Source organism: Emiliania huxleyi (assembly GCF_000372725.1).
Source record: "Emiliania huxleyi CCMP1516 chromosome Unknown EMIHUscaffold_196, whole genome shotgun sequence".
Classification (NCBI taxonomy): domain Eukaryota; phylum Haptophyta; order Isochrysidales; family Noelaerhabdaceae; genus Emiliania; species Emiliania huxleyi.
The window spans coordinates 15,444-33,961 of NW_005200631.1; the positions used below are offsets into that span (position 1 = coordinate 15,444).

The 18,518-nt window shown below is 66.2% G+C and overlaps 4 protein-coding genes across 4 annotated transcripts; 2 read left to right on the top strand and 2 right to left on the bottom strand.

Annotated features, from left to right (window-relative positions):
* Positions 1–385: 385 nt before the first annotated feature.
* EMIHUDRAFT_113645 (hypothetical protein) lies at positions 386–3,343 on the bottom strand (the record flags this gene model as incomplete). The annotated part of the gene is made up of 1 exon (XM_005781978.1): positions 386–3,343. The coding sequence occupies one exon, from the start codon at positions 3,341–3,343 to the stop codon at positions 386–388; it is 2,958 nt and encodes a 985-aa protein (XP_005782035.1).
* Positions 3,344–4,198: 855 nt separating this feature from the next.
* On the top strand, positions 4,199–4,974 carry EMIHUDRAFT_233673 (signal peptidase I; the record flags this gene model as incomplete). The annotated part of the gene is made up of 3 exons (XM_005781979.1): positions 4,199–4,363; positions 4,656–4,777; positions 4,851–4,974. The coding sequence occupies 3 exons, from the start codon at positions 4,199–4,201 to the stop codon at positions 4,972–4,974; spliced, it is 411 nt and encodes a 136-aa protein (XP_005782036.1).
* A 4,438-nt stretch (positions 4,975–9,412) lies between these two features.
* EMIHUDRAFT_53379 (hypothetical protein) lies at positions 9,413–10,827 on the top strand (the record flags this gene model as incomplete). The annotated part of the gene is made up of 6 exons (XM_005781980.1): positions 9,413–9,493; positions 9,608–9,714; positions 9,777–9,978; positions 10,106–10,315; positions 10,355–10,642; positions 10,717–10,827. Coding segments are annotated over 6 exons (999 nt in total), but the record flags the coding sequence as incomplete, so codon positions are not given.
* Positions 10,828–13,305: 2,478 nt separating this feature from the next.
* On the bottom strand, positions 13,306–15,180 carry EMIHUDRAFT_442718 (hypothetical protein). The gene is made up of 7 exons (XM_005781981.1): positions 15,041–15,180; positions 14,767–14,958; positions 14,502–14,576; positions 14,173–14,270; positions 13,962–14,025; positions 13,709–13,772; positions 13,306–13,542 (listed from the first exon to the last, which is right to left on the bottom strand). The coding sequence occupies exons 1-7, from the start codon at positions 15,140–15,142 to the stop codon at positions 13,403–13,405; spliced, it is 735 nt and encodes a 244-aa protein (XP_005782038.1). The 5' UTR covers positions 15,143–15,180; the 3' UTR covers positions 13,306–13,402.
* Between the last annotated feature and the right edge of the window lie 3,338 nt (positions 15,181–18,518).

Sequence of the window (18,518 nt, forward strand, 5' to 3'; positions counted from 1 at the left end):
TTGTCTGTTTTCTAAAAAAAATCCTTTGGCCGCGTTGGGCAAGAAGAATTCTACGAAGCGTGCACGCGCACCGGCCAGGGCTACAATAGTGCCAGTGAGGCGAAGGCGCGAGTCGGAAGGCCGCGACACCGTGATTTGGTCCCTCCATTTACCTACAATCGCTGTGAACCCAGCCACGTAATTTGTATCAGGGGGCGGCTTTAGCCTTTGACCGTCAGTCTTACGGCTCTACGTTACTGCTTACTCGCAGTCGCTCTCTCTCTCTCTTGCGACAGCCGCACCTTCGGCTTCGCAAAATAAAAAACGTCGAGAGCTCATTGATTATGATTTCAACGCTGGGCGGGCGGGGTGTGGAGAAGAGTTTACCTTACCTTACCTTACCTTCTCAGACACTGGAGACAGAGAGGCGGAGAGACACGCTCGACATCTCACGCTCCGATCTCGCACGCTCCGATAATGGGCGAGCACGATCTCCTATCTCATCCTCCGACACGCCCTCCTCTCTCTCAAGCTTCGAGACCCTCTCTTGCGACAGCCGCACCTTCGCAAACATCGAGCTCATTGAAATCAACCCGCTCGGCGCCTGCTCTCCCTGTTGGGTTGGCAGGAAGCACGAGGGCAGCTCGGACAGCGGGGTGTCTGGCTTGCGGCGAAAGGGCGGCTTGCAAAGGCTCCAGTGGAAGGTGTAGTCTAGGCTGTCGCGAGGGCGGCAGCAGAGGACGGCGGCGAGGTGGGCTCGCAAGATGCGGCTGAAGGGGAAGAAGACGAGGGCCATGAAAGGAAAGACCAAGGTGAGGATCCGTCGAAATGCATCCTCCTCTGTCATCAGATCGTCGCCGACACTCACAAGCTCCTCATCATACTCCTCGAGCTTCTCGCGCAAGTCGAGGTACATGCCGCACACCCTCTCGCGATCAGCCCGGCCGATGAAGCGCGTCGACTCGGCCTCGAAAAGCGCCTCCATGTGCTGCACGCTTGGCAGCCGCCCGCGCGTCACCGGAACACAGCCGACGCCGAGCTCGTACGCGTGCCCGCCCCCTTCCGTCATCAGCAGCGCGCACGCCGTCTCAAACGTGCACCATCCCGAGCGGCACTTGGCGCCGGCGTAAGGGATCAGGTCGAGGCGGTCAGCTGGAGGCGCGCCGTCGTAGATCTCATTCAGCTCGCGCTCCAAATGGAGCGGGATCCGCCGGTGCTGCAGCACGAGGACGCGCGGGCTGGCGTAGGCGTTGCTCATCACGCCGAGCCCCTTCTTGAACAGATCAGTCTCCGCGGCGGTACGTTTCGCGCCCGTTATCGGGTCGTGCTGTGGTATCGCGGCAAAGTCCCACATCAGGGCGGGCCGTTCCTCTGCGTGGCGGCCCTCCCGGTAATACGAGAGGACCTGCTCAAGGTGGAAACGGCTGCCGTCTGGCTGGTCGCCGCCGCCCTTGGACGAATTGAACGGGCCCTGCCACTTGTAGGAGAGCGCAGCAACTTTCTCTTCGGCCAGCAGGCGGGCCGCGTCGGCCGGGGCCCAAAACGCCTCTTCCGGCAGGTCCTGCTGCCGCGGTAGCACCCAGTCCGTTGGGCGCTCCAACAGCCAGGCGACGCGCAGCAGCCGGAGGGAGCCGTCGGCGAGGCGCTGGGGTAGGTCGCCCTCGATGGCGGCGATGAGAGCGCGTAGTCTCTTGCGAAGGACAAGGTGGACCAGAGGTGGGAAGATGAAGAGGAGCGGCAAAGTTATGACGACGACAAGAAAATACAGGTCGTAGTCGCAGTGCTCCGGAACAAGCCACGAAAAGCCCAACGGGGAGGCGACGAGGATGGCGGGGATGCCGAGGGCAAGAGTGGGCAGATAGAGCGCGAGGAAGAGCTTTGGCTGCGATGCCGTAGGCACAAGCAAGGCCAAAGCTCCAAAGATGTAGGCCGGCCCAGTGGCAGCCCCGACATGGGTTCTCCACGTCGCCTCCGCTGCATCGCAATCGGCCGGTGGCAGCGGCGGGGGCAGCTCGGGGGGCGGCGGCAGCGGGGCGCGCCCCGGTGGCCACGGCGGCGGTGCGGGCGGTGCGGGCGGTGGCGGGGAGAGAAAGGCCAGTGTCAGATCGTTGTCCGTCCAGGAGCCGTCGCAGTAAACCCGCCAGGTAGCCGTGCCGAGCGGCGGCGAGGAGGAGTCGTCCGAGTCGATGTGGGCCCAGTAGCTACATTTCCCGTCGCCATCGAGGTCGCTCGAGGCGGTAGTGCTCGGCACATCATCATCCACGATCCAGCGGGCGGTAGAGCCTGTGTCATTGCAAGTGGGGTCCCAGTAGATGTAGTACGACGACGAGGTGTCGCGGAAGTACGGCGCTCCCGAGTAGGTGTAGCCGACCGCGACATACTCGACGTTGTCGAGGGCAGAGCTTCGCAGAGCGCAACCTCCGGTGAACATGAGCGGCGGCGGGAGTGGTTGAGGCGGCGAGGGTGGCAGCGATGGCGGTGACGGCGACAATGCACATGCCAGCGGGAGCAGCGCGACGAGAAACAGCCACACGCTGTGCCTCGCCTCCGTCCGGCACCGCACGAGGCGCCCCGAGTTGCTCCTCCGCACCGAGGCCGCACCGAAGCGCGGTGGCCACATCAACTCGCTCATGCGCAGCACGCCGCACACACCGAGCAGGAGGAAGAACCAGGCGGCCCAAAGCTGACCGCGCTGCTGGGCGCGGCTAGGCGCGGACGAGGAGTGTACGTGTACGTTCATGAAGAGAAATCGGAACGGGGAGGGCAGGTCGTTGGAGAGCTCGTCGGCCAGCGGCTTGTCGGTCTTGTAGAGCTCGTCGGTGAGCGCGTGGTGAATCTCCACCACCGGCGGGTAGGACGCAGAGGAAGAGACGGTGAAAGTCCCATCGGTCCAGCCTGGCGCTGACCACCTCGTTCCGGTCCACCCATGTACCATTTCGAAGGTGCAGGTGCCCGGCGGCACCGCGTGCATATCCTCGTGGGGAGCCCCGCCCGTGGTGTTGTCGGCGAGGCCGTCGCAGGCGAGCGACCAGGGGACGTCCTCTGGGTAGTATCCGCCGCTCACTTTGACCACCATTGGCGATGGAGGCAGCAGCGGCGGTGGCAGTGGTGGAAAGGGCGGCCGCGATGACGGTGGCGACGGCGAGGACGATGGCGGCGACGGCAGCGAGAGCGGCGAGAGCGGCTGCGGCGAGTGCTGCGGCTCCGGCAGTGGCAGTGGAGCCACGGTTGTGATGCCGATGATCGGCATGACGAAGAGCGTGGATGAGCCGCCCGTGCTGAGCACCGCGAGGAACGCGAAGGAGATGCTGAGCAGGTGGAGGCGACCGGTGATGACGGCCGTGGAAAGTTCAGATTTCTGCATTGATGCGGGCTGCTTTGAGGCAGGGAGGGGCAGGCGGAGGGCGGCTCGTGTAAGGGACGAGACAGCGTCTCCCACCTGGGCAGGACTTAACGTGACACGATTGTGGGTGTGTCCTGCTTTTTCATTTTCGCGTCCCCCTCTGGCCCTCTTGCACTCGACGAGCCTTTTCTCTTTTCTGTTGTTAAATTTTTTCTTTTGAGCTAGACTTCGGGAGCGGTCGGTTTCCTCCTCCCGAACACGAGTTGGAATGAGGCCGACACGCCACGCGTCGTCGAGTGCCTCGCGACACGTAGCCCTCGCTCGCCAGCGACGCGCCCCTATCGCCGATTGCGTCGCCCCCGATGAGTACTGTATAGGCCCACCCTGCTTTCCCTAGGTCTTCCGACCCGTCTGTGTATGCCACCCAGTCGGGCGGGCGTCGTTGCGCCTGCTCTGCCAGTTGCTGCTGTGGGCGAAGAACGACCCCTGGTGCCTCGACCGGCTTTTGGCTTGGGCCGGTCAGAATACACCACTGGTAGGTGCTGGGTACCCTCACAGCCCCTCGCTAGGCTCAGGGGGCGCCGCGAGGCGGCCGAGACGCAATTCGCTAGGTAGGTAGGTAGGTAGGTAGGTAGGTAGAAAGGTGAAGAACAGCCAGGCTCGGACTGGACACCAACGCGGTATGGGTGGACGCAAGACAGATGATGACGACACGAACGAGCGACACACAGACACAAACAAGCTCACAAGACACACAGCCAGCTGGCTGCCACACACCCTGAGTTGGCTGCATATAGTCAGACGGAGAAAGAAAAGCGTGCCAACGACCGAAAACCTTCCGCGCGCCGTGACAATCCATCCTCTTGCGCAAAGTACATGTCGCACGCGGTGGGCGTGGCCGCGGCCGCCGCCACCGCTGCCGTGCTTGGCATCGTCTCGCAGGAGCTGCGCACGGCCAAGGTAGCAGGCAGCAGCATGGCACCCACGTTCCAGACCGGCTCCTCCATCCTGATCGAGCGTGTGTCGCTATTCCTCGGTGCAGTCTGCCACGCAGCTCTGCCCCTCATCGAGCACCGGGCGCCGCATGGGCCACCTAGTGATGGGCTCGCGCGCCACGCTCGCACCGCCTTCACCGCCGCCTTCACCGCCACCACCGCTGCCCCCCTCACCCGCGCTACCACCGCTGCCCCCCTCACCCGCGCTCGCCGCCGCGACAGGGCGCCTCGCCCGCGGCGACGTGGTCGTGCTGCGCTCGCCCGAGGTGGAGCGAGACGAGCCGAGCGAGGCGGCGAAGCCGTGCTCGCTCCGGACCCGTCCCTGAGCCTCCCTGTAGGTCGACCGAGACTGGCTGACAAAGCGCGTGGTCGGCGTCGGCGGCGACTGGCTGTATGCGAGGGACGGCCGGCTGGTGAGGGTGCCGACGGAGCACGTCTGGGTGGAGGTATCGAGGGACACGTCCGAGACACCCCCCCCTCCCCCCCCTCCTTCCCTGCGGCGCTTTCGAGGCCCTTCCGAGACACTCCCTGAGGCGCTGCCGAGGCGCTGCTACGGCCGGCTGCTTCTCTTGGCCCGCCACACCGTTGAACACCAAAAATGGCAGAGGCCAGCGCGTCAAGCTTGCGACTTCCGTCCCTCTTATGTACCTCATTTGATCGTGTTCTTTTGCCCCTTCTGCAGGGCGACAACGCCTCCAACTCGAACGACAGCACGCACTACGGCGCCGTGCCGCGCGGCACGCTGGCGGGTACGGTGGTGGCCAAGGTGGCACGCCCACCACACGCCCATCACACGCACACCACTCGCCCATCACACGCCCATCACACGCACACCACTCGCCCATCACACGTCCACCACACGCACACCACCACACGGCCACCACACGCACAACATTCGCCCATCACACGCACACCGCAGCCCATCACGCATAGACACAACGCCGGCCCAAGTGCCAAGACGCACAAGCACAGGCAGTCGAGAAGGGAGAGAGACAGCGACGACAGTCAGAAGTCAGCGCTGGGTCCCAGGAAGGCGAATGCGATGACGGCCATCACACGCCCATCACACGCCCATCACACGCACACGCACACGCACACGCACACGCACACGCACACGCACACGCACACGCACACGCACACGCACACGCACACGCACACGCACACGCACACGCACACGCACACGCACACGCACACGCACACGCACACGCACACGCACACGCACACGCACACGCACCTCACTTGCCCATCACGCACACGCACACGCACACGCACACGCACACGCACACGCACACGCACACGCACACGCACACGCACACGCACACGCACCTCACTTGCCCATCACACGCCCCTCACCCCGGCGCAGGTTTGGCCGCCGGAAGAGGCGGGGCCTGTCGCGACGCGCCACGCCGCCTGCGAGGTGGGCCGCCATCTCATCACCGAGATTACCCGAGATTACCCGAGATTGCCAGAGATTACCCTATATCTCCCCACACCTCCCCAACATCACCACAAGCTGCCTCTTCATCTCCCCACCGCCCCCCACATCTCCCCAACCCCTCCCCAACCCCTCCCCAGCACCTCCCCAGCACCTCCCCAGATCTCACATCTCCCCCGTATCTCCCAGGCGAGGGTCATCCCCGCCGCCGAAGCGTCTCGCCTCCGCAGCCTCCCCACGGAGGCCGGCGAGACCCTGCGTGCAGCGCTGCACCGAGCCCGCAGCGCGATGCATCCGCGCGCTGCGAGCTCGAGACGGCGTGTCCCGGACACGTCCACGACACGTCCGCGACGCGCGCCCGTAGGCATGAGTACTCCGAGCGATGATGGCGCGCGGATGTGTCGCCGCGATGTCGGCGCCGGTGCCGGTGCCGGTGTTGTGGGTGGGTGGGTGGGTGGGTGGTGGTGGTGGTGGTGTGGGTGGGTGGGTGGGTGGATGGTGTTGGAGGGGGGGGGGGGGGCTTTGGGGCGTGAGGAAGGCGGGCGAGTGTGTTGCTCGATGGTGTTCTGAGATGAGATTTGTAGAGGAGGGTGCTGTGGCTGCTGAGGTCAATAGGCGAAGGCAAGTTTTTTTTGAGAGCGCCTTCGTTGTTAATAGTACAAACCCAATGGTTCTCTGCGAGCGGTCCTCCGTTGCAGTCACGCACACGCACACGCCATGCCGCACCGCGCGCCCGCCCTCCGCCCCGCCCAGGCGGGAAAGAGACGAGGAGATGGGACAGCGAAGGAGGAGTACGAGCACGTATGGGAGGGTTCAGTAATGCGCCACGCTGCCCGGCGTCTCTCACTTTCCGGGACAGCCCCGCCCTTTTGAGGCGGGAGAGTGACGGCTACCCCGTACGCGCCTGTTGCTCTACCCCGACGCCGACCGCCCATTCTCCCCTCCTCGTTCCCCCCTCGAATGCTCCGGACCCCGACAAGCCGCCCGACGTTGGGCCTCCGCCCCGCACGCTCCCGCCCCTCTGCCCCTCACACACACCCAGGCCCGACACGCACATACAAGACAAACCCGGCGTCCTGCTCTCAAAAGAAAAAGAAAAAAGGGAATGAGGAGACCAGCGGGGGAGACTCCCCGCCTATGCAACACCCCAGAGAGGGGCTGCCATCGCCGAAGCTGTGCCAAAGCATAACTCCAAAACCCGCAGCGGCCCAGGGGGCCTTGGGGGCAGCCTGCCGGACCGCCGCTGCACGGGGCTAGGCACCAGAAGATGAGTGGAATTGATGAATTGGGCCGTTGTCCGTGCCTCCCCTCTATACGTCAGAGTGGGACCTACGCCGCGCCGGGTAAGGGGCGCGCCCGGTCCTCGACGGAGCCGCGCGCCCCAAACGACCCAGGCGGCGAGTAGTCGTCCTCGAACCTTCGACTCGTAGTCGCCCGTGGTCAGCGCCCCTCCTCCCTCGCCCGTCCCTACTCATACTGCTCTCGAGGCGCCCGCGGCATCTCGCCGCCCATCTTCGGCCACGCGTTGTAGTCGAAGATGGCGGCGTTGCGCCTCGCGACGATGGCCGAGTGCACTTGCAGGAAGCGCTTGCGCTCGCTACTGACCCGCCATCGTTCGCTGTCGGAGGACGCCTTAGCGGCCTTGATGTCGAAGTTGGTGTTGAACCACGTCGCCGCCTCGTGCCCGATGCCGCCACGCGTGCTCGCCGCCCATGTCATAAAGTCGCAGTTTTTGGCGTCGCACGCCGCTGCCTGGGCCTTCCGCTTCGTCGCCTCGGCGTAGTCGGTGGCTAGGCGCTTGCCGCTCGCCAGCGGGCGCAGCCTGTCATGGTGCACCGCGGTGACGCACGTGCCGTCGTACACCACGGCGCGTGCCGACTCTGCATAGTTGCCGAAGACGCCGTCGCCCCTCTGGTACGGGTTGGTGTCCGGATCGTGCGCCCGCGTCGGGTCCCTGCAGCCGAGCCTCACCTCCATGACCTTTGCCGAGGCGCCGAAGGCGCGGGCGACGTTCGTGACGTGGGTGTTGAGGGATGTGTGCCCCGTGGCCAGCCAGCCGCCGTAGTTGCACCCGTCCCAGTGCGTACCGTTGGGCAGTGGCGAAGGCCGCGGCGGGGGCGGGTGCGGCGGAGGGGGGGGGGGGCGGGGTGGGGGGGAGGGGGAAGAGAGGGGTGAGAAGAGGCCGAAAGAAGAAAGGGGGACACAACCCGTTCGGGAATCGTGTGTCCCCCGAGTAGTTAGGCCTGTGTCCTACCCAAAGCATGAAAGAGTTTGGGACAACTGTGCACGGCGGCTGATGGCAAGCGCCGCCTTTGACCACGCAGAGCCGCCGCCTTTGACAACGAAGCCCGCCAATGCAGTCGCTCGTCGTCGAGTTCTCGCGGCGCGTGCGCGAGCCAGCACAAAATATGAGGGCGTGGGCAGGGGCCAGCCGCGCCACGCGCGGCCACGTGCACCTCCCAAGCCAACCGCCGCCCCCGCAGCACGACGGCGAGGCGAGCCTCGCAAACGACGCCGAGGGGGCAAAGGTGGCTCTCGCCGGGTGTGCCTCAGCGGCCGCGGGCGAGCAGGGCATGTGCGCGCCACGCGCCGCCGCTCCAGCCGGATCGTACGAGCCTCCCTCCCGCGGCTCGTTGCAGGAGAGCGGGTCGATCCGATGATGCTCGGTGAAGATGCTCGGTCTGCTCTCGCCAAATGTTTGTCCGACTCGACGTACGGCCCCGGGCGTCGGGCCGTGGCGGCGACGGCAGGCGTGCTCCAGCGCCGCCTCGTGCGCACGCACGCGCAGCGGCGGCGCCTCTGCACCACCCGAGTCGCCGCCCGGCCGAGCGAGGAGCAGAGAGACGACGAGTGACATGCTGATTCGGCAACTGTTTTCTTTTTTATGATGGTGGCCGCTCGGTTCCGGCTCAGCACTGTCCCGTCGCCGCACTGCTCACAGCGCTCAGGGCCGCCGCTGGCGCAGCTGCGCACGGACACGCCGCCGCTGCTCGCGCCGCTGCCGCCTCTCCAGCCTGCGTGCCGCCGGCCAAAGCCGAGCCGCCACACAGGCCTCCGCACCGCCGTGCAGCGCGGGATCGCGATCGCAAAGGCGGCGACGCACGCGGCGGCGGTGCTCCTCGTCGCGCTCCTCGTCGCGCTGCCGCTGCCCACCTCTCCCGCCCTCGCCGCCGCCGCCAACGCTGCGCCGCCGCAGCAGCAGCCGGCCGCCACCGTCTCGCACGGCCGCCTCTTCCGGTACTACGGCCGCGCGTCGGCCGCGCAGGCCTCCTCCTCCGCCGCTGCCAGCGCTGACGCCGCCGCCGGCGAGGCTCCGTCCACCGTCGAGACGGGATTGCCGTCAGTCAACCTGCGGCGACGCTGGCTAGATGCGGAGAGTGAGCGACAGTCGGGACAAAGTCCACCACCTTGAGGGAGAAGAGTCAACGGCTCGTGGTCGGGGGGAGAGGAGATGTCCGGACGCGCGCGCACGCGCGCCCTTTTTCGCCCATCTCACACACACACACGCACGCACACACGCACGCACACACGCACGCACGCATTCGCACACACGCGCCGCAGGTTGACTGACGGCACTCCTCCCGACGGTACCTGCCTTTGCGCCGCAGGCTGCCCGGCCTCGAGCCCCCGACGCCGGTGGGGGGCGCGCGGCGAAAGACGTCGTTTGTGACTGCGGCGGTGCAGGCCGTCGGTCCTTCGGTCGTCCGCATCGACACGGCGCTCCCTCTTTTGTCTCCCTCCGTCCCTCCGTCCCTCCCTCCCTCCCTCCCTCCCTCCCTCTCTCCCTCTCTCCGGGCCAGCTCGAGAAGCTAAGGCGGTGGGCGCCGCCTCCTCACGCCAACATGCTGCGACCAGGAGCGGCTGGTGGACCGGCCCGCGCTCGAGGGGTACCTTTTCCCCGACCGCGGCGGCGAGGGCGACGGGCAGCGGCGCGAGTCCGGGCAGGGCTCCGGCGTCATCCTGTCGGAAGATGGGCTCATCATGACCAATGCGAACAAATGCAGCAGTTGCACGGGCCCAGAAGCAAACGCAAGACCCCTCCACATTTGGATCAGGCCCACGTGGTGAAGAATGCGGCCAAGGTGACGGTCACACTCATCGACGGGCGCACATTCGACGGCCTGGTGAGGGGCACCGACGAGTTCATGGACTTGGCCGCCATCCGCATCAAGCCGTCCGGGAAGCCGCTGCCGACCGCCCCGCTCGGGCGCTCGGACGAGCTGCAGGTCTTCGTCCAAGTTGCACTCCGCTTCCAACTCACCCAGTCACCCCTCCGTTCTTTGGTTCCGATCGCCCACCAGTTGAGTCATGCATCGTCACCAGAATGGCAGCTGAGTGGCCTGCCACCTCCAGGTCGGCGATTGGGCGATCGCCATCGGCAACGCCGTCGGGCTCGACTCGACGGTCACGCTCGGCATCATCTCGTCGCTGTCTCGCTCCGCCGCCGAGGTTGGCATCCCAAACAAGAAGGTCAACTTCATACAGACCGACGCAGCGATCAACCCGGGCAGCGTTGGCGGCCCGCTGCCCGCGCCTTCCTGCCCCCTCTTCACTGGCGCAAGGGTGTGAACAGGCAACTCTGGCGGCCCGCTGCTCAACGAGTTTGGTGAGGTGGTCGGCATCAACACCGCGATCCGCGCCAACGCCGCCGGCATCGGTTTTGCCATCCCCATCGACACCGCCGAGAAGGCGACGGGGACGGATCTCGGCCGATCTCGGGAAGGGCGGCGGATCTCGGCGGATCTCGGCGGATCTCGGCGGATCTCGGGCTGTCAGGCGATGAAGACGCTCTCGGCGGGCGGGAAGATCTCGCACGCGTACCTCGGCATCTCGATGCTGTCTCTGACGCCCGAGGCGGCACGGCTCAACAACGCCGACCCAAACTCGAACGTGTACCTGCCCGAGCAGCACGGCGCCGACCCCGTCCTCCTCCGCGCTCTGGGGCCCTTCTAGCATCCTCCGAGGGAGCGTCCCTGACCACACCGTCAGGCGCCCTCGTCCTCGCCGTCGGGCCAGACACACCCGCCGCGAAGGCGGGATTCCGAAAGTTCGACCTCATCGTCGAGCTCGCCGGCGAGATACAGCCGAGATACAGCCGAGATACAGCCGAGATACAGCCGAGATACAGCTCGCAGGCAAGGGATGGCCGAGATACAGCCGAGAGATCGGCGAGCGATCGCCGAGGCGTGGGCAAGCTCGACCCCCCCCCCTCGCAGGCACGCCCATCTCGTCGGCCGCGGACGCCCAGCGGCTCGTCGACGAGACGAGGGTGGGGCAGCCGCTGCAGGCGCGTCACGACGGAGTGGATGGATTCGCCTGTGATGGGGAAGACCGCGCACTGGAGACGGCTCCCTGACCGCACCTCTCCTCTCGCCTCGTCACAGGTCAAGGTGCTGCGGCAGCAGAAGCAGATCAGCCTCTCCGTGGTGACGGGCGACCTCTCGACGCGCCCGGAGCGAAGGTGAGTACAGTGGCCAGGGAGGGGGCGCACGGCGAGCGCGGCATGTTCATGGATGCGGTGCGGGCGGGGAGGCGGGCGCACTCCGCACATAGTGTCACATAGAGTGTCTCGCGCTCTGGGGGCTGGTTACGGATCTGACAGACTGGGAAAAGAGCCTCGGATCGTGGAGACGCCGGTTGAAGTTTTCCCCTCTTTTCCTGTACAATATGTCCATTACCACGCCAGGGGTTCTCTTTCCCTCGCGAGGAATACAAATCTCACGCGAAGGGAAAGCACGGGCTGAGATTTTCTTTTTCTCGCGATGTCCAAACCGTCGCGGCGCCGCTCGCGCCGCCTCGCCTCCGCCGCCACCGCCGCTCCCTCGCCAGACGCGCCGCCGCCCACCCGCCTGCTCGACCTTCCCAGGGAGCTCCTCGAACGCGTCCTCTCCCGCTTCGACAGCCCCGTCGACATTGCTCGCGTCGCGGCCGTCTCGCTGCTCTTCCACGCCTCGCTTGCGCTGGAGGGCATCCGCTTGTGGGCGCAAGAGCGCGGCTTCGAGCTGCCGGCGCAGCCAGAAGGCGAGGGCTGTGCCGTGCGGTGGTTGTGCTATTCGGCGCTGCTGCGCGAGGCCAACCCGCCGGCGAGGGCTGCGGCAGGCTCCTTCCACAGCCTCTTCATCGACGGCGAGGGGCGGCTCTCGTCGTGCGGCAATGAGGCGGAGGGTGAGGAGGAGGACGAGGACGACGAGGAGGAATTCGCAGGGCTCCTCGGCCACGGTGAGGGCGTGACGCGGCTCAACACGCCGACCCGCCTCCCGTCAACGCTGGGCGGCGAGCGCGCCGTGAGCGTGTCGGCTGGAGTTGGCCACAGCCTCGCCCTCACCGCCGACGGAGCCGTCTGGAGCTGGGGCGGTGGATACTTCGGCCAGTTGGGCCACGGCGACGAGGAGGACCAGCTGCTGCCAACGAAGATCGAGGCCTTGGCTGCCCGGCGCGTCGTCGCTGTGTCGGCTGGAGCATACCACAGCATCGCCCTCACCGCCGACGGCGCCGCCTGGAGCTGGGGCTGGGGAGACTTAGGCAAGCTGGGCCACGGCAACCAGCAGCACCAGCTGCTGCCGAAGAAGATCGAGGCCTTGGCTGGGCGGCGCGTGATCGCTGTGTCGGCTGGATCCGAGCACAGCCTCGCTTTCACCACCGACGGCGCCGTCTGGAGCTGGGGCAATGGAGGCTCAGGCCGGTTGGGCCACGGCGACGAGCAGCGCCAGCCGCTGCCCAAGAAGGTTGAGGCCTTTGCTGGGCGGCGCGTTGTCGCTGTCTCGGCTGGAGGCTACCACAGCCTCGTCCTCACCGCCGACGGCGCCGCTTGGAGCTGGGGCCATGGAGCCTTTGGCCAGCTGGGCCACGGCGACTATCAGCGGCAGCTGCTGCCGAAGAAGGTCGAGGCCTTTGCTGGGCGGCCCGTCGTCGCTGTCTCGGCTGGAGGCTACCACAGCTTCGTCCTCACCGCCGACGGCGCCGCTTGGAGCTGGGGCGGTGGACCCTTTGGCAGGTTGGGCCACGGCGACGAGGAGCACCAGCTGCTGCCCAAGAAGGTCGAGGCCTTTGCTGGCCAGCGCGTCGTCGCTGTGTCAACTGGAGCATTCCACAGCCTCGCCACCACGGCCGACGGCGCTGTTTATGCTTGGGGCCTGGGCAAAAGCAGCCGCCTTGGCCACGGAGAGGACCTGTCGAACCAGCTGCTGCCCATGAAGATCGAGGTGTGGTCGCGGGAGTGAGAAGCGGGGACCATCCGGGAACCGGGACCGGGGTGTGCGTGCGAGGGAAGGGCTGAACAGAATGATGTCATCATGTTTGGTCGTGCGTGTCGTGCGCGGAGGCCGGAGCGCGGCGTGGTCCCCGACCGACATCTATGTTTTTGCTATTTGGTATTTCTGTTTGAGTGTGTACTGTGTATCGCTTGAGTGTCGTTTCCGATCGCGACATCCGATCGTGGCACGTGGGTGTGCGGCCGGGTGCGCCCGGACGCCGGACGCTCCACGACGCACGAGACGTCTCCGAATACTCCAAAGACCCGGAGAGGTGACTTGTTATAGATTATACATCTCGGGCTTGGAAAACGAACTCAGATTCGCAGACTCCGGCCGCGGACACAGCTCGAACACGGTAAACAGAGCTCAGTGGCCCGCATGTACTCTCCATGCGCCCTCAGGCAAACGCGGTCGGCCTCGCGGGCGGTCGCTGCGGCGGCTGCAGCATCGCGCCCACCCCGGGCGGCATCGACGCGCCGGACGGCGCGCAATTTGACGGCAGCGACATTGACGGCGGGTAGTTGAATCGCGCGTCGCCTATGGGGAGATTGTGGGGAGATATGAGCAGATATGAGCTCGACGTCCGGCTGGTGCGAGAGATGGGGAGATATGGCGAGATATGGGGAGACACGGTGCAAGAGATGTACCAGGAGATATGGCGAGATATGGCGAGATATGGGGAGATGTGGGAGATTTGCGTCGCCGTTGGAGGCGAGCTGCGGCGAGTGGTGGAAGGGCGAGGGCGGCGTGACGGAACCCTCGACAACCTACGAGGGGAGATCTGGGGAGATCTGGGGAGATCTGGGAACCCTCGACAGCCACAGAGTCAATCCCCCCAACGAGTCTATCCAAGACAGCGAATGCCGCGGAACGCGGTTGAATACGGCGGGACGCGTGTCCTCTCGAGCGCTGGTTTGGATACAAGAACACGTATTCCAGCTCCTAGGCTCGACAACCGTGCCCGCCGGTGCCAGCGTGTTGGCGCCGCGCGCGCGCGGTCCCGCCGGAGACACCAGCTGCCTGGAAAAAAGAAAAGCAGCCGCTCCGAACAGAGGCAGTGTGTGGCGACCGAAAGGGAGGGGGGGGGCAGAGAGAGGGGAGTGCGGGGAGTGCGGGGAGAGATGGAAAGAGGAGAAGGGCGAGGAAGAGTGTGGGTTTGGGGTGCGCCTGCTCGTCTGGGCGTCGAGGTCGATCGGCGTGTCGAGGGAGACGTTGACGACGGTTCTCTCAATCTTGAGCCGCAGCCCTGTGTCGTACGGGTTGGCCTAGCGAGACACCACCGAGAGATCGCCGAGATTTCGCCAAGATGGCTGAGACATAGCAGGGGCTGTTTGCCTCGCGCGACCCCTCCCGGTAGATCTCGGCGGTCTCCCGGCTGTCTCTCGGCGGTCTCTCGGCCGTCTCTCGGCGATCTCTTGGCGGTCTCTCGGCAATCTCTCGGCGGTCTCTCGACGGTCTCTCGGCGGTCTCTCGGCGGTCTCTCGGCTTCGTCTTGCCTGCCGCGACCCCTCCTGGTAGATGTGCTGCGGGAGCCCCTTTCCTCGCAGCACCTTCACCTCGCCCGGGTTGACCTGCGGCGAGGGGAGCGGGCGGCGTCGTGTGCGCGCCTCCCCCCTCCTCCCCGCAAACCTTGTCGGCAGCGAGGCCCTTTCGGCGGGCGAGGCCGACGGGCAGAGGCGCCGGAGGCGGCGCAGAGGGCACTCTTGCGGGTACGTGGCGGTATGGGGCGGAAGAGCGGGGCGGAGGTGCGCGCGCGCGCGCCCACAGCAGAAAGTACGGCTCGCCGCGCTGCATCGCGCTGCCGAACGCCGCGTCGCGCACGCCAGCCGCATCTGCTGCGCGCTGAAGCAGCGCGTCGATCAGCGGCGGGCCCCAGGTGATGGAGCGGTACGCGCAGCCGCGGTGCGGCTCGTCGACGTACCAGTGCCCCTCGTACCGCGCGAAGAGCACCGCCTACGCGCGCGCCGCGGCAGGGGAGCGGCGGTCGGCGGCGCGCAGAGGAGCAGCGTCTGCGTGTCTGGCGCGCGCGCGCGGCCTGCAGCTGCTCGTTGAAGGCTTGCTTGAGATCCGCCTCGTCCGCGCCGGGGATGAACGTGGACGCGATCCAGTCCGCGGCCGCCTCGACTTCCAGTCTCATCAGGAGCAGTCTTGCAGCAGCAGCCGACGAGCGGCTCACTCTCTGAACCGCAACCCACCCCTCCCCCCGGGATCACCCCCCAAAGCGACCGCCTGGGTATTTTGTCCTTTTTTTGCCTCTCAGATTTTGCCCCAGACCAGCTTTCAGACTCAGGGAAACTCGCGAGTTTCCAGAATGGAGCTAAGGTATCCTCGCCTGCCGCCCCCCGCCCCCCCCCCCCCCAAAGTGACCCGTTTTTACCCACCAACGCCCGTGCGCGCGTATCCTGGTTTTTTTGCCGTGCATCCCTGTGACCTGTATCCTTAGTCGTTGTTACAGTCGATTACAGAGGGGGACCATCCGCGTGTTATCAAAGCGAGAAGACGCACACACTGCGGAAATTCGCACTCACCCCCCACTGTCGCCAGACTGTGAGAGGCTATAGGGGAGGAGGGTGGGAGACCATAGCTCCCGCGTTCCCGTCGGGCTCCAAAGCAGGCATAGCACAAGCCGCCGCCAGGCGCGCTTGCGAAACACCGACGGCAAACGTAAATTCGTAGGCGCCCGACGGAATTAATCCCGATTAGGCGCCCGCGACACACTGAATACCCCGGGCGGGCCTCCGCTCCGGGGCTGCTCTATCTCCATTGTCTGCACGCAACCATGGTTATGCCCTTCACACCCCAAGCCCTCGTGTCACCGTTGTCCAACACCTTTTGGGTGTCACACTGCAGTAACATGCGAGGGGCTGAGCTGTAAAGGTTTGGACCATCCGCGTGTTATCAAAGCGAGAAGACGCACACACTGCGGAAATTCGCACTCACCAAGCTGCAGAGGAAGACGCCCAAGCTGAAAGCAAGTCCCAACGTTGCACGCAAACTTGGGACGCCCCTCGAACCTCGGTGACACGAAGAACCACTATTCCATCGCATTGATGGCAAAGTCCGAGACCTCCTTGAGGCCCGGCATGGAGTCGGAGTCGGAGGCGCCTGCCTCGCCGTCGTCGTCATAAGAGAGGTAGTCGGGGAGAGCGTCGCCGTCCGCCTCGGCGCGCGACGACTCATCCCACTCGCGCCACGCATCGGCCCGGCTGAGCGCGGAGCGGCCGTCTGGCCCCACGTAGCCGCCCCCCTGGGAGAGGCGCCAGCCGTCGGGGAGGAGGTTGGCCTCGCTGGCGGCCTCGGCCTCCGCGATGGACGTGTGGACGTCGCCAGCCTCGTCGCCCCCCTCAGGCACCACGTTCGCTGGGCCCTCGACCCGCCCGTCGACCGCCGCGACCGCGCCGCTTGCTGTGGCAGCGGCCGAGCCACCACCCTGCAGCGCCTCGCGTGTAAGCCGCACCGCAGGCGGGCCGCGCTCGGCAGGGGCGGAGGCGCTGCGCGCCGCGGGCTGGGCGCCCTCGGCGGCGCCGCCCCCTTCGGCCCGAAGGACGCCGCTCACCGCGGCTGGGATCTGAGCAACGAGACCCATCGGGAAACGCGAGTAGCGCTTGTGGGCATCGCTCTTCCATAAGCCACATGCGCCACCGTCACGTCCTCGCCCAACACCCGCTTCGAGTTGTTGTAGCCCTCGACCCGCAGGCCGTGGAGCCCGCCCTCCTCGCCCGCCGCGACACCGACAGCGCGTTGAGCCGCCTTGAACTGGTCCATGGCGGGCGCGTAGCGGAGGGGGCGTCGGCGGCCATCCACCGTCTCGAGGAAGAAAGGCTCGTCTGGGTCGCGACGGGCGTTGAGGACGGCGATGTGGAACCCCATGAGGCGCACGAACCACGCAATGATGCTGTACCTCGAGTCAGCCACATCGCCAACAAAGGCCCAGTCGCCGTCGCCCCTCGCCTCTGGGCGCTCCACACGCTGGTCCTGCTTGATCTTCTTGAAACGGACCCACAATCCCCGCACCGTGTTGCCGCTTTCGTCCTGGACCTGTCCGATGTCGACGTCGCTGACCGTCATATGTTCGGTCTTGTCAAACCTCTCACGCCCCTCAAAGGTCTTGCAGAGGCCAGACTCGGAGCGAGAAAAGGTGTACACGAGCAGGAGGATGAGGAAAACGAGCTGGACGGATGCGAAGTTCCTCACGTCAGTCGCCCTGATAATGGCGGCGACGATGGCGAAGGGGACGGCCTTCCGAGGCTCGCCAGGGACCCACGTCAGGACCTTGACCCCGGCCATGAACATGGTCCAATCGACGACGCCAAGACGTGGATCTGCCTGGTGCATCATCTGCTGCCACGTGCAGATGCCCCACGCGTAGCCCTCGATCGAGCCGAAGACAAGCTTCGTGTCCACGACCATCGACATTACGCATGCGGCAAGCTTTCCGCCCCTCTCGGGGTCGTCTGTGTAGATGATGACCGACCAGCCGTACTGCAAACACGTCTCCTTCCAGTACTTCATGGCCGCATTCACTGTACGCCATGACGACGGCGCCAGCCGGTTGTCAAAGACGCTCTCCACCGGTCGCACCCAACGGCACGGGAGGCCCTGGAAGACGGACGACCTCGCGAAGGGCTGATGCCCACCTCCGTCCCCGGGGCGGCAGCACAGCCACAGAGAAGGCACATGGAGAGGATCGTTGTCCCCATGTTCGCCCTGCGTACGCGTGGCGCCTGGGCGGGCCGCGGCCGGACGGCCCCTGCGACATGAGCCCGCCTGCGGCGCTGCTGCTGTCGCCCGGGGGGCGCTTGGGCGCGCGCTGCGCCGCCCTCCGCCGCCCATGCCCGTCCGGCCCGCGCGATTGCGGGGAGGGACGCGCCGAGAATGACGCCGCCGACCGCTATGATGGCGCCCAGGATGACCGCCACAAGGGGAAGGCCGCCATGGACTGCGAGAGGGGTGACGGCCTCAGTCTGCTCGACCACGCACGTGACAAAAAGGCAAAGCGTGATCCACGTCCGCCCTACTGCCCGCCCGCGGCGAACAGGGGGGGGCGCCCGCGTGGGCTGCTCGGGTACATCCTCAAAGGCACGGCGGCGTTCCGGCAGCGCGCGCTCCCTGCCCGCGCTGGCGCTCCTCTGCAGGAAAGCGCCTGGAGCCAGGAAGCCGCTCTCATCAACCTTCGCGAGGAACTCCGCCTCGCGGCCTCTCGACAGGTCGTCCGCCAGGTAGTTCGCCTCCGAGCTGATCCAGTAGAAGGAGTAGACAAACCCGTATCGCAACTGCAGGGCAAAGAACTCGTACATGAGGAAGCGAAGCCGCTCCGCTCGCGACCTTCCCCGCGAGCCCGAGCCCTCGATGGTCCGGTTGTCAACGGCAAAGGGGACGATGCATCCGCGCCAAGAGTGACCAAGCTCCCGCGTGGCGACTGTGACAGCGTCCCCCTCGAGGTAGTCGATGAGCGAGCGAGCGGCCGACCGCGTGTAACGCCACAGGCTGTACCTGCCCCACACGTCGACATA

Excerpts from the sequence above, each read along its gene's own strand:
- EMIHUDRAFT_442718 (XM_005781981.1), bottom strand. The coding sequence starts at position 15,142 with ATGAGACTGGAAGTCGAGGCGGCCGCGGACTGGATCGCGTCCACGTTC. Across the intron at positions 13,773-13,961 it reads CGCTGGCACCGGCGGGCACG|GTTGTCGAGGGTTCCGTCAC; the intron begins GTTGTCGAGCCT and ends CTCCCCTCGTAG. Across the intron at positions 13,543-13,708 it reads GCCGCAGCTCGCCTCCAACG|GCGACGCGCGATTCAACTAC; the intron begins GCGACGCAAATC and ends ATCTCCCCATAG.